This window comes from Physeter macrocephalus, chromosome 1 (assembly GCF_002837175.3).
Source record: "Physeter macrocephalus isolate SW-GA chromosome 1, ASM283717v5, whole genome shotgun sequence".
NCBI classification, from domain to species: domain Eukaryota; kingdom Metazoa; phylum Chordata; class Mammalia; order Artiodactyla; family Physeteridae; genus Physeter; species Physeter macrocephalus.
This window is the reverse complement of record NC_041214.2, coordinates 76,034,262-76,049,373: the sequence shown is the minus strand read 5'-3', so window position 1 is coordinate 76,049,373 and position 15,112 is coordinate 76,034,262. Positions and strand designations below refer to the sequence as shown.

At 44.6% G+C, this 15,112-nt stretch overlaps 1 protein-coding gene across 2 annotated transcripts in view; it reads left to right on the top strand.

Annotated features, from left to right (window-relative positions):
- The first annotated feature begins 4,355 nt into the window (after positions 1-4,355).
- The window catches only part of LAMP3 (lysosomal associated membrane protein 3), a 33,519-nt gene continuing 22,762 nt past the window's right edge, over positions 4,356-15,112 (top strand). Inside the window, exons 1-3 of one of the 2 annotated variants that reach the window (XM_007111038.2) lie at positions 4,356-4,404; positions 11,484-12,214; positions 13,085-13,213. In XM_007111038.2, coding sequence (XP_007111100.1) covers positions 4,356-4,404; positions 11,484-12,214; positions 13,085-13,213 — 909 coding nt within the window. Of the gene's footprint in view, positions 4,405-11,483; positions 12,215-13,084; positions 13,214-15,112 lie in introns of those variants that run through there. The other variant, XM_024124440.1, reaches the window with a different exon arrangement.

Genomic DNA, 15,112 nt, shown 5'->3' with positions numbered 1-15,112 from the left:
CCTCAAGGTTAAGAAACTGAAACCTAAGGACAACGAATCACAAACAGCCAGCTTGGCTCTCTCAAATAGTGCAACCACTTAAGCTATAACAAATCAAATAATTTCGTTGCTTTGCTTATGCCTCTTCTCTAGAAAAGTCTTTCCTCTAGCTTCTGTCAGCGGAGCTCTCCCAACTATTTCTGGTTTGGCCCTGCCCGATCTGAATTGAGTTTTGCTCAAATAAACTTAAGAAGTTTTTAATATGCCTCATTTTATCTGACAGTATAAAGACACAAATAGATTAAAAGTAAAAGGATGGAAAAAGATATCCCAAACTAACACTAATTAAAAGAAAGCCAGAACGACAATGTTAATATAAAAACAAAGTGGGTCTCAGGACAAAGAATCTGACCAAAAATCAAGATCACTTAAAAATAATAAAGCGGTTAATCCATCAAGAGGACATACCAGTCCTAAATGTTTACACATCAATAACAGAGCTTTGGAATACACAAAGCAAAAACAGAACTGCAAAGAGAAATAAACAAATCCACAATTTAATCTGATATTTCAACTCCTCTCTTGTAAGAATTGATAAAACAATAAAGAAAAAATCAGTAAGAATATAGAATACTTGAACAACACTGTCAACCAATTTAACCTAGTAACATTTATAGAACACTGAATCCAACAACAAAAGAATATACACATTCTTCTTAAGTTCACATGGAACATTTAACAAGACAGACCATTGTTATGGACTGAATTGTGTTCCCCCCTGATGTTTGGTCCCATCCTGTTGATGGTGATGCTCTCGCCTAGGAACTAGGAACACCTGAGGCACTCACCCAAGCTTGTGGGGCCAGTGTTGTGGCTGGACCAGCCCGTGTGGTTCTTATAATGATTGCAGTACACACTTCAGCCAGAAACCATCAGGGAACTTTGAGGAACAAGATTTACTACTCATAGGTCCTGGAGGATACACTGCACACTCAAGGGCCATGAAGCAAGGTCACAGGTTGGAGAGACAGAGAGCACAAACCTGGGGCTCTGCCTTTGTTAGGGCCCAAGGGTGGGGTGTTTAGGGTTTCACAGGTTCACTCCTTATTGGCTAATTTAAAGCATAAGAGAGGGAATTAGGGAATGGAAAGGGAGAAGCTAAAAGAATGTTGAAGAACAAAGTTGGAGGGCTAATAATACCTGATTTCAAGGTTTATTGTAAAGTTACAGCAATCAAGGCAATTTGATCTTGACATAAAGATAGAAAATTATATCAGTGGAACAGGACAGACCCATATACATGTGGACAACTGATATTCAACAAAGGTACAAAAGCAATAGAGTGAAGAAAGGATAATTTTTTCAGCAATGAGCTAATCCACGTCTCAAATCATATGGAATTCTCAATAAGAGATTTCTCATCAGAAACCATCAAGGCCAGAAGGCAGTGAGATGATATATTAAAGTGCTGAAAGGAAACAGACTGTCAAGAATTCTGTATCCACAAAACTGAAGGAGAAATTAAGACATTCCAGATAAACAACAACTAAGATAATTTGTCACTAACAAACCTTCCCTACAAGAAATGCTAAAAGGAGTCCTTCAGAAATGAAAGATTACTAGACAGTAACTCAAATCCACATGAGAAATAAAGAGCACCAATAAATGTAACTACATAGGTAAATATACAAGACATTATAAATATATTTTTTTGTTTGTCATAGTCAGCTCTGGCTACTGTAACAAATTACCATAGACTGGATGACTTAAACAACAGATTTATTTCTCACAAGTTTCGAGACTGGGAAGTCTGAGATCAGGGTGCCAGCATGGCAGCATTCTGGTGAGGGGCAACTTCCTGGCTTGTAGACAGCTGCTTTCTCACTATACCCTTACGTGGTGGAGAGCAGAGAGAGAACTAGCTCTCTTCCTCTTCCTATAAGGACACTAATCCCATCATGAGGGCTCCACCTCATAATCTAATTACCTCCCAAAGTCCCCACCTTCAACTACCACCACATTAGAGCTTCTGTATATGAATTTTGAGGGAACACAAACATTTCCTGTATAGCATTGTTTGTAACTCCTTTTTCTCTTATCTGATATAAAAGACAACTTCATAAAGCAATCATTATAAACCCATGATGGTGGATATACAATGAATAAAGATGTAATTTATATGGCAATAACGGCAAAAAGGAAGGGGAGACAATGGAAATAGATAGAAGCAAAGTTTTTATGTACTATTGAAGTTAAGATAGTATTAATCCAAACTAGATTGCTATAGATGTACAGTAATCTTCAGGGCAACCACTAAGAAAATAACTCCCCAGGCCCCTCCAGTCAGGCTTATCACCACTCAAGAGATTTTGCTCCCGTGCCAGCAGAAAGGGCACAGGCTTCAGGGCCAGACAAGCCACTAAGAAAATAACTCCCCAGGCCCCTCCAGTCAGGCTTATCACTACTCAAGAGATTTTGCTCCCGTGCCAGCAGAAAGGGCACAGGCTTCAGGGCCAGACAAGCCATGATGCAAATTTTAACCTGTTATGTGATGCTGGGTGGTTCATTTTCCACATCAGTAAAGTGGGGATTAAAAAAGCTACCCTGTAGAGGTGCCATATGCATTACACAGTGTCAGGCACATAATAGGGATTCCTTATATGGAAACCATTATTACTGCTATTATTATTATTATTATTGCTATTCTCCAACTACCCAGATCCTCTATGACCTTCAGTCTCTCCAAGGTTCAACCCCTACAAAGTCATCTCTGACTATTCCTTTCCTCATCTAGTGTGTTTCTAAGTAGCAAACAATTGATCAGTCACTCTCTAGCTATTTATATCAATAAATGTTGTTTCTCAACTAGGCAGAAAGCAACTTGAAAGCATATATTATATTCTAGTCCAGAGCACCTCTTCAGCTGTACTACAGCATAGTGCTTGAAATCCTCGACTTTCAAGCCAGACTGGATTCATAACCCAGCTTCTTCATTTATTATCTAAGTGATTCTGGGCAAGTCACTTGACCTCTCTGTGCTCAGTTTCCCCATCTGTGAAATGGGACAACAATAATACTATAGTGCCCACATAGAGTGGCTGTGGGGCTTAAATGGAATAAGAAGAGTGTCTGGCACAGAGTATCTGCTTAATTATTGTCTGTTGAATAAATTGACTCAAAGTCCAGAATTCTAGATAGCAAGTAGCTGTAATTAGGTCAACTGACACAAATTAATCTTCACCTTCCACCATAAAAATTCAATTTGGAAACACACCCCTTGCTTTGGTAAATTTTCTTGATCACAGCAACATAGTAAGATAAAATAGTTGCCAAAGTTGTTTTTCAGGAAATGGTTTGAGACTAAACTGAAAACCCTAAACCTAGTAATCAGGAGGGTATCCTGATAAACTGCCTATATGTGTGTTCCTCACCGGGGACACAGACACACACACACACACACACCGAGACACACACACACACACACACACACACACACCCCTCACAGCTCTGGGAGAGAGACCACCATTGTTTTGTCTAATTAACAGAGGAAGGAGATAAGACATGAAAAGGTTACCTTTTGAAGATATTCAATGTTATTTGTGTTCCAGGAAAGCCACCTGGGAGTAGTCATTATTATCCCTGTTATACAACAGAAGAAACCGAGGCTCAGAGAGGTTACCCAAAGTCATACAGGCGGTGAGTTGGCAGGGCCAGATTCAAACCCAGATCTCCCTGATTCCTAAGCTCACACTCCCCCCCTTCCCACAAGGTGAAGTTCCCAGGTGAGGCTGCCTTGAGCAGAGAACAGGGCTGCCTCAGACTTCTTGTGAAAACACACAGAGACAGACAGCACTCTACCCATGGAGTTTTGACACCTGCTCACCCTCAGCACTGAGGGACTGGTTTTCTCCTGGCTGAGAAGGGTCCCTGGGTTTACAGAAATGTACTCAAGATCTTAGAGAAAAATGGAGACCCAACTTATGAGAGATGGAAGCAGGCACTGCCACAGATCCACCACCTCTTGTGGAAAATGATCTCGGATGCCCTTTACCTTGGCTGGGGGACATGCCCCATCCCCCATCCCATCGCTCACAAACACTAAAGGCAGAGGTGAAAGTTCCTGCCTTCACACAAGAGCCACTTGTGGTTTCCCTCCCCGCTCAGCGCACCACTTAGGAGGGCCTTTCAGTTACTTCTCATAACGCAAGTGACCTTGTTTTCTCTGCCACAAGTAATAAGGGGCAGAACGAGGTGTCTACCTTGTTGCCAGAGCCTGCCCTGGAATTAGCCTTGCACCATTCGGAAGACCCAGCCGTGCTGAGCGCTGAGCCTAGCAGCCCCTTGGCGAGGCAGCGATACTCCCTGGCTCCCCAGTCATGTCCTGGCAGCTCTCTGCAGTGGTGGTGCTCTTCGTGTCCCTGGCCGGTGAGTGACACACATGACTTTCCATGGTGACCCTGCCGCATCCGATCCTATTAAATGTAAATGCATTCTAGTGCCAGTGACCAAGGTGGGACAGGACAGATTGGAGATAGCTGTAGTGGCTTCAGCTACTGTGGGTATTTGACTTGGGAATGCCTCTTTATTACCTTACATGTGGAGCACACCTTCATTTTTTTTTTCCAGAGGCTTTCATGGTTTGGACTTGTTTTCCATGAGTCAGGCAGAGTAGGTGTCAACCCTGGAAGACAGTGACACTGCCCCTGGTTCCCAAATGGTCTCTAGGCACCTGATTAGGGAGAGTTTGTACAAATCTTCGATTTAAGAGATGGAGAACTGAGCCAGGGCTTAGAAATGGGGCTTTTGCCAAGAGCCTGGGGAAATCATGTCATGCCTTGCTTTTTCTGCTTTTCTTAAATGGAGCGCTATGTGTATATTATGTAACAGTGAGTTGTGAAGATGAACGAGATGTGGTCTGACAAACTGTGCCATCTCAGAAAGATGTAAGCCAGGGCATCAAAGATTTCTTGTTTCATTACCAGTATAGGTCAGATCAAAGAGACTGTCTGGGAAGCTGAGATTTTAATGATTCTTTTATGTCTGTGCCCCCTGCTTTCACCAAGAACATTTTCTCCCTAGGACATTGAGTCCTCTTATGCGCTTTATCAAGTTTGCTGGTTGATTCACAATTCCTTCTACTACCACTGACTTGAACATGTGAGGGAACTAGCTCTGTCCACATGGCCTCACTAACACGCTCAAATGGGAGACACAGCTGCACTTGAGTGTAATATGAATTATCATGAAAGTTCGGTGAAAGGTCAGGCCAGCTACCCTAATCCCGGATGTTTTTCGTTGTGCCACACTTTCAGAATTAGAGTTTCACATTCTTTTGGAGGAAAAATGAAAAGTAATCATTATATTTAGCAGAGCAAGCCAATAAAAAAGCAGAAGATCTCAATGTAGCAGTAACCCTCAGTGACCTGTCTGTGGGCACCAATTCAATGGCTGGCAGACGACTGGTGGATTCAGGAGGGCAATGAATGTGTGATAAATGCACAGGCAGGTGGAAAGGAAATGCCCACGTTGCCCTTTCGTCTCTGAGCTGTACATTCTTAGAGGTGAACATGGGCACTCAGCTAACAAATGGCAGCCCTGAGATTTGCACCCAGGAAGTTCAGCTTCGGGGTCCATGCTCTGCACTTCTGTACTATACTTCTGCATGCATATGTTCAAGAAATACTTGTTGAATTGCATGTGAGCAAAAACCATTCAGCATTTTGCTTGGAGAGACATAGCTTTTAGGTAAGCTAACTATGTAATCTTTATCCAGTCACTTTGCTTCCCTGATCTCAAATTTGAACCCAATAAAATGAGGAGATTTAAGTTTGTATCAGTTAAGTTTAGGTTCAGCTGCACATAAGAGACAAGCGCCAAATAGTGAATTAAACAAGATAAGTGTTTGTTTCTCTCTCAAGTGAAAACAAGTCCAGAGGAATTCAGACCAGGTCTGTGTGGGGACTCATTCTTGTGGACCCACCATCCAATGTGTGACCTCCACCTGCAAGGTCTCCTCATGGTTCTAGATGTCTGCTGGAGCTCCAGCCATCACATACACATTGCAGGCTGATTAAAGGAGGAAACAGGAAGGCAATAGAGAGGCCCCCTAGGTGACTGAGCTCCCTTCAAGCAGCCTTCCCAGAGGCCCACATAACCCTACCACTTCTATTGCTTTGGCTTGAACTCAGTCACATTCCTACCCATCTGGAAAGGAGGCTTAGAGATGGGGGGCTTTATTCCACGCAGCAAGTGCTCAGCTTAAACTCATGGTTCGGTTACTAAGGAAAGAGGAGAGACTGGCTTTTGGCGTAGTCAGCCAGCAGTCTCTGACAGGGCTAGAGCCCCTTCTGCTCAAGGGTTTTCTTTGAGCCTCAAGTCCCACAGAAAACTGACAGAGGTAGGATTTACATCTCTCTGCTAAAAGGCCTAAGATTAAACTGTGAAACTGTGAGCAGAATCTTGTCAAGGGCCCACCCCTGCTGCCCCACACATCCAGAAACCGTCTTCCTGCCGCATCCAGCTAGGGCTACCTCTGCTGCCCGGGGAGGTGCCAGAGAAAGTGCTCAGGAGTTAAACTCGACTCCCTGCCCCTGGACATGGCCACAACACTCCATTTACTCCCCAGCTGTGCTCCTTAGAGCTCTGCAAAAGGTAGCCTCTGAGACCTGCCAGGTCTGCTCCGTGCTGGCCCTCCCCCTGACCCCTCCTCACACCCTCCCAAGCTCCCATGATGCTGACTCCTTGCTGTTCTGCAGAGACACTCCAGGCTCTGAAGCCCCATGCCTTTACACATATTCTTTCTCCTGCCTGTGGGATGCCATCTACTTTCCTGTCTGCCAGAAGAATTTCTCCTTGTGATGGATTCCCCACCTCACCCCATAGCGCTCGGGGCCTGCTTCAATAATAACACCTGGGCTCCCCTGGTGGCGCAGTGGTTGAGAATCCGCCTGCCAATGCAGGGGTTCTGGGTTCAAGCCCTGGTCCGGGAAGATCTCACATGCCACGAAGCAAGTAAGCCCATGTGCCACAACTACTGAGCCTGCGCTCTAGAACCCGTGAGCCACAACTACTGAGCCCATGTACCACAACTACTGAGCCCACGTGCCACAACTACTGAAGCCCGTGCCTAGAGCCCGTGCTCCACAACAAGAGAAACCACCGCAATGAGAAGCCCATGCACCGCAACAAAGAGTGGCCCCTGCTCGCCGCAACTAGAGAAAACCTGCACATAGTAGCAAAGACCCAATGCAGCCAAAAATAAATAGTAATAACACCGGTCACACTGAGGAGTATAGTCCATTCCTGTGTCTGCCTCACAAGGCTTTGCGCCCCTGAGAACAAAGACCTACCCCCAGTGCCTGGCCTGGAGCTTGGCTCAGAGGAGGCACCACTGTATCTGCTGAATTGGGTGTGGCGGGGAAACCAAACTAAGGCTCTCCGGGAAGGCCCGACTGTCTGGGAAATACCTAAAGAAGCAGTCCTTGTGTGGTCACTGGCTTTCCCAGGGCCTGGCTGATGGGTTATCTCTCAGCTCCTCCTGCGAGCTGTAGGGAAACCAAAACCTTCTCACTCCCCTTCCTGCAGTTCACCATCTAGAGGAATACAAACAAAGGGTTAAGGCTCTGGGGTACTCATTTGCTGAGTCTCTTGAATCCTGGAGAGGAGATGCTGAGGTTCTGGGAGTGGGAGCTTGGCAAATCAGTGTGTGGACTTCAGGCTGTGTTCCTTTGAGTAGAAGGAGAACTGAGAGAGTCTGAGCTATGCCCTGCCCTTGCTTCTACCCACTGCCCTCTTTGTGGTTTTCAGACAGACGAGTGAACTTGACTAAACCTCTAGGCCAAAGATCCCATTTAAAAACTATGACCCAATTTTGACCAACCTTGGTCATATATGTGTGGTCATAAATATAGATTTTGTAAAACAGAGTATTTTTCAGAGTATTATTTCCATTGAGTACCTAACAAACTTATGAACTTTCTGGGATGTATATCAATGCACAGCATAGCTACCTCTGTCAAATTTCCATCTAACTGCCTGCCCACCTTTTAAACCCCACACTCCTATGGGGAGATGAGGAGAGGAGGGGAGAGACCAGAGTGGAGAAGGAGAAGAATATTAGAACAATATTTCCAAGACTTGTTTAATTGTAACACAGTCTGTTACTTTCAATCACTTTCGGTCCTGCCACCTACCAGCCCAGGCTCCTGTCCGCCATAAGGTCACATACCATATGGAGACACCATCACCTCCAGGCACCTCACAAAGACTTCCTATATACCAAGCACACTTGACAGTGTACCATGAGTCTTCTTGTCCTGTTTGGGGTGCTGTGCATTCATGAATGGCCAACATGCTTTTTTCCCTTACTTGAGTTCATTCATCACTGCTGAGAGAGGAGTTCTAATTGCATTATGAGGAAGGCTCCCCCTTTGAAAGGGTGTGCTACTCAGTTGAGGAAATTCTACTCAGTTGAGAAGATTTGCTTTAGTTCATAAGCATAAGCTGTACACAGTGGGATTTTATCAAGGACCTAATCTTCCAGGAGAGCAAAAGTCAGGTGATTCCCAGTCTCCCAGAGTTCTCTGCAGCAATCTTTGCTTTTTACTACAAGATTTTCCTAGATACCACATCTGGGAGTGAATTCTATTTCTTCATAGTAATACTATGACCCTAACTGGGCTCCCGTTGGGTTCTTGACCCAGCAAACAGCAACTCAGGTTCAGCCCAAATGAATTATGCAAATATATCTTCACTAACTGTCAACCTTCATAACAATCTTGAAAGGAAAAATCTTGCTCCAAGCTCTACAGTATGGGCATAAAGGCTCCACGTATGATTTTACAAAGATTTGTAAAGTAAATCTATAGCCCATAAAATCTGCAACTCTCAAATATCATACATTTCAATTGTCCAAGTAAACATTTTAGATACAAGAAAAGACTCTTTAGTAATAGTCTCAAGTAACTTAATGTCATTAATAATGTCTTCTTTAAAGGTTATCAAAGGCATTTTGAACTGATACTTTTGTCTTTCCCACTTTGCAAACCAGCTGTGCAGAAATAATTTATAAGTGTTACTACTGGGCTTAAAGTTAGCCTTTTCTACTGGAAAATAATCACTGTTTTAGCATGTGGGCCTTTGAAAGACTCACTGAGGACCACCATTATGAGGGTTTAGTGAACTGGGGTCACTGGAGGGGCACCCTACTCTTCTCTCCTCTGCTTTCGTCTCTTCTCTTACCATTCTTCCCAGTGACATGCACCACCTCCACCCATGCCCAGATCCAAGGGCAGGCTTTGGTTCAGACATGGGCTTGAGTCTCAGCTTCAAAATTTACTAGTTGTGTGATTATGGTCAAGTTAATAGAATTTTCTAAACCTGAGTTTCCTCATCTGAAAGACAGATAAAGATTAGTACCTGTCAGAGGGTTTTTGAGAAGAGCTGGTGAAAGAAGACCCTTGACCTGAGGCCTGCCGTGTAGTAAGTGTTCAGTAACTTGGAATTTTTATTGCTATGGGGAAAGTACCCACCTAGAAATGTATTGGATGAAAGGGAGAGATAGTAAAGGTGTTTATGGATGACTTTAATTAGATATGAAATTCAGGACTCTATAAACACCAGCATAGAGTGATCTTCTTTCCCTTTTCCCCATGTTTTTCCAAGTCACTGCCCAGCACCGGGCAGTAACAGCTCCAATGAGTGAAAATACAATGCGTAAACATAGTGAAACCATAGCATTGAAGAGACAGTGCCATTTCTCAGTGTACCTGATCATAAGCTCCCAAGGGACATCATCTGCAGTTGTCTACTTTCTGGCTTGCTCTGTGCTTGGAAGGAGACAAGGATAGAACTACTCTGGTTGAAAAAGATTAAGAGGCCTTTGGCCCTGAAGGGATGACCCAGGAGAGAACCTATGACAATAATACACACTCTAGGTATGCTTAATAGTCCAGGAAGGCTTTCACTCAAACCACCTTGTTTGAGCCTGTTAATAATCCTAGGAGGTCTACAATGCTATAACCACAATTTATACATTCAGTTATTTATTCATTCATTCCGTATCCACTGAATACCTTCTGTGCACAGGCACAAAAAATTACCCACAGTTCCCATCTTGAGGTTGCTTTTCATGTAGTGGGAGAGAGGCACAATTAATAAATAAACATATAATCAGGGCTGATATTCTGCTGGTACACACTGTCTGGACAGGCTTATTGTTAAATATTTGAATACCATCCCCTTATATAATTACAAGCTGTGATTAGTGCAGTGAAGGCAATGAATATAATACTGTGATGGAGAATTGTGGGGATGGGGAGCTGTTTTATGTGGGGAGGATGGGGAAGACTCTTTGAGGCACTGACATTTAAGCCAAACCATGAAGGATGGCACACCAGATATATCAGAGCACTTATGGATTAATTTAATTCCTTAGTTGGAAAAGTCTGCGCCATTCTAAAGGTTAAGTAAGGGAATGACAGAAACTGGGCTACATTTTGAAAACTGATGGTGGGGCTTCCCTGGTGGCTTAGTGGTTAAGAACCCGCTTGCCAATGCAGGGGACATGGGTTCGAGCCCTGGTCCAGGAAGATCCCACATGCCACGGAGCAACTAAGCCCGTGCGCCACAACTACTGAGCCTGCGCTCTAGAGCCCGCGAGCCACAACTACTGAGCCCCTACACCACAACTACTGAAGCCCAAGTGCCTAGAGCCTGTGTCCACAACAAGAGAAGCCACCACAATGAGAAACCCGCGCACCGCAAGGAAGAGTAGCCCCCGCTCGCCACAACTAGAGAAAGCCCGTGCACAGCAACGAAGACCCAATGCAGCCATAAATAAATAAATAATTAAATAAATTTATTAAAAGAAAACTGATGGTGAAATTAAAAATGGAAGGGAACTGAATCTCTTGTCATTGGAGGTAATTATTCATAGATTGGCGGAACACATGGCAAATATCCAACAGTACAATTCACACATCAGATTAGGGTTTGTACTAGATAATCTTTAAGGTCCCTTTCGAACCTGGTCTTATATGATTCTCTGAAAACTATACAAGTCTGTGTAAATCTTTATTACTGTTATTCATGCTGCCCCAGCTCTGTCAGGTCAGCAGCACCCTACCCAGGAACACACTCTACCCAGGAACTATCTGGATTCACATTTGAAGACGGAAAATGAAGAGGCATTGGCACTTAGATATCTAGCTGAGCACGCTCACTGGGGTGATAGTACCACACCCCACACAGAGAAAGGGGAAGAATATCTCCAGTATGCTCACAACCCTGTAAAAACATGGATGCAACCAAAACGTTAAAATTGTGGCCTTGTGGTAGAATTTTGAGTGACCTTCACTTCACTGTTATTTCCTTGTAAATGTCCCTCAAATCTGAAAAACACATGTTAATTTTTAATGAAGAAACCTTAAAGTGGGAGTGGTGGAGGGCTTCACTCATGTGAGCCATTGGCTGGTGTATTAACATTTTTGTTTCCTAATTTGCAGTGATTTTGCATTTTGGCGGCCATGTGAGCGCAAAAGTGTTTCCAGAAATGACAGACTATTCTCCACCTGCAACAGAACAGGCCACAGCAAAACCTTCTCTCCTGCAGCTAACAAACCGTGTGCCTCAGAAAACTTTAGCAGCAAGGTCAACAGATGGGCATGTCACCTCTCAGATAGCTGTCACAACATCCACCTCTGAGACCCTAACCACACACACAACCATAAAAATTCTAGCAACAGCTTCCCTGGTAACTACAGACAGCACCCCCTCCACCAGCCCGACAGCCCACACCCTAGTCACAGCCCTGGCCACACCCAACAAGTCACACATGGCTGCTCCAGTCATTGAGGCTACAATCAGCCCCAGCACAGGTCCCAGTCCACCACCACCCACCGTCACCCCGCCAGCCCACAGAACTGGAGCCAGGCCGTCGACTGTCAGCCACACAACTGAGAAAGCCACCCAACTCAGTAACCAGACCACCCTTCCAGCAACGTTGTCCACTACACCACACAACAGCACAACCAGTCGGAAGCCTACTCAACCGACCCACACCCCAGGGCCCACCAACACAACCCACAGAGCCTCACCTGCCACCATAACTCCCAGGCCCACCCTTGCACCCCAGCCATCGTCAGCCAAGACTGGAATTTATCAGGTTCTGAACGGAAGCAAGCTCTGTATCAAAGCAGAGATGGGGATAGAGCTGATGGTTCAAGACACGGAGTCGGTAAGTCCGGCACAGGACTATAGCACTGCTTCAAAAAGTTTGAGTGGGAAGTGCCTTGCTGAAAATGAATGTTCCCCTGCATCCTGTATCTTGGAATGAAGTAGGTATCTGCGGGCTCCTCTTTCTCCAAGGTGCTCCATTACGAGGTGGATCTGTTTTAGAACACATACAAAAATAGACACTGATAGCGACTGTATGAATGAAGAAAGGCACACACCAAAATTTTAAATATGCACACCCTCCACTTTTAGCCACCATGGGCAGAGTGTTGGGTGTGGCCAGTATTGACCCCAGCCTGACCCTGCTCCTCTGGATGACTTCCAAGCCTCAGCAACTTTCCTGTGAAATGAGAGGTTTGCATTAGACGGTCTTCGTGGCTGTGACATTAATATGAAAAATCCAGGTTAATGAGAAGATTGGAGGGGGTGGGAGTGGGGCTTAGATTATTTGATTTACTGAAAGAATCACTATAAAAATTCTTCCTTTTTTTGCACAGCTTTTATGATTTCAAGTAAAACTTCCACATTTGGTTTTTATTTGAAACAGAAGTACATTAGATAGCAAAACCTTTCCTGTAGCACCCAACACGTTTGCTTGAACAAAAATTAAATTCTACACGGTTTTTCAAGAATATACCTGCCGTGAATTATCTATCAAGGAACTCCTCTCTGTGAGAGCACTCCTTCTTTAAAAAAAATCTTTTAAACATAACAGTTTGGAAATGAGAGGTGTCTTCCGGGGACTTTGAATTTCTCCAGTGAACACCCACTAGCCTGGAGTTTCAGGCTCAATTACCAGCCTGTGCTTCTGGTCTCCCGGCTAGAGTTTTCTTCTACATTCCATTGAGCCAATCTATTTTATTTGGTTTAGGTTTTTTCACCTCAGAAATACTTCAACATCGACCCCAATGCAACCCAATCCTCTGGGAACTGTGGCTTCCGAAAATCCAACCTTCTCTTGAATTTCCAGGGCGGATTTGTGAATCTGACATTTACCAAGGTGAGGCTGAACTCCTTACACTAACCTCCTCTAGCATCGCTTTCCCTGTCCCTCACCCTGGGGCCCGGTGGTGCAATCCCACACTTTAAATTCCAGGGGAAACAGACCTCAGAGCCTTTCGAGATATTCTCTGATAAGAATGAGGGTCATGGAGATGGAGAGGAGGCAAGTGTCGACATCTTCTGTTTGCTTTCTTCCCTCTTCAGCCTCCTCTGTGCAGCCCAAGAAGGGCTTTGATGCCTCTTGGGAGGGATGTGGCCTTGGGGAACCTGGCCAAAGTGCTATTTGCAAACCACCCAAAGGAGGAAGCTGTACCAATAAACAGACCCATAGAATACCCAGTGGGCAAAAAGAAACAGGATTACTCTGAGACCAAAGTCAAATGTCACAATGGGTTCTTTCCAGCCACAGAAGGCAAAATTCAGGGACTAACCAGGGGCTGGGTTTTCCAGGCCATATCCTGGAAGGGGGTAGACAACTGAGTAGAGTGGAAAAGCATGGTCATGAGATCAGAGTCTTGGCTACAAATTTGACTCTGTCACTTGTTCTCCTTTTGACATCAGGCAGGCAACTTAATCTGTTTGAGGTTTGTTGGTTTGTTTATCATTTGAAAAATGGGGAAAAGAATGAAAGATGACTCCCGTAAAGAGCTTTGTTCAATACATGGAAAGTGGGTGCTCAGTAGCCAGTAGCTGTGATTACAGTGACTGAAAGGGACAAATGTCTTGGGAACACAGTGATGGTCAACCCCCTCTCAAAGGAGGCTTGGCCCTGCTTGGCCCAAAGCGTCTTTCAAATAAGCCAACAGGACCCTTGCAGCTGGGACTTGGTGTGGGCCTCCTTCTTACCTGTCTGACGTGACCCCTGAAGTTAGAGGGTCTTGGTTAGCAGATCTTGGAGAGCAATGAGCACAGACTTTGGAATCAGACAAATCAAGATTGACTCACAGCCATAATACTTACTAGCTGCATGACCTTGGACTAGTTGGTGCATGTTTCCTCATCTACAAAAAGGGACTAGTTATAGCTACTTAGTGGGACCCTTGGGAGAATTAGAAATGGTATATGTAAACCGTCTAGCACAGTGCATGGTACATGCAATGGTCTTTATTGCATGGAGTTATTATTATTGTTATTGTTAATGTTATTGACTTGGTCTCATAAGCTTTTTTTTTTTAAACTGGAGTATAAGTGCTTTACAATGTTGTGTTAGTTTCTGCTGTACAGTGAAGTGAATCAGCTATATATATACACCTATATCCCCTCCCTCTTGGACCTCCCTCCCACCCCTCCCCCCATCCCACCCCATCTAGGTCGTCACAGAACACTGAACTGAGCTTCCTGGTCTCGTAGGCTTTATCCTTCTCATGATACTTTTCTCTTTAAGGTAGAAATGCCCCAATGTTGTGTTAGTCCCTGCTGTGCAGTGAAGTGAATCAGCTATATATATACACCTATATCCCCTCCCTCTTGGACCTCCCTCCCACCCCTCCCCCCATCCCACCCCATCTAGGTCGTCACAGAACACTGAACTGAGCTTCCTGGTCTCGTAGGCTTTATCCTTCTCATGATACTTTTCTCTTTAAGGTAGAAATGCCCCTGAGAAGTTGGTGGTTTCCTTTCAGTACCAAATGGAAACAAGCATAGTCCTTCACCGGAAGAACATTCAGGGCTGAATAAACGCTCTATTCCTGGGCAACTGAAGTTAATCTAAAAAGGTGTCAGGGATTTTTTGAAAGTCACTTTGGCAAAATGGCAAAGGATAGGCATAAGCATTTCTGCTTTAGTCTAGGGCTTGATCCCACCCAGCCCACTGCCCCCGTGAATAATTGCCTACAGAAAGGCGTCAGGAACCTCCAGTGTCTGCGTGGGGTGCACAGCGGCCACTGCTGCCAGGCTG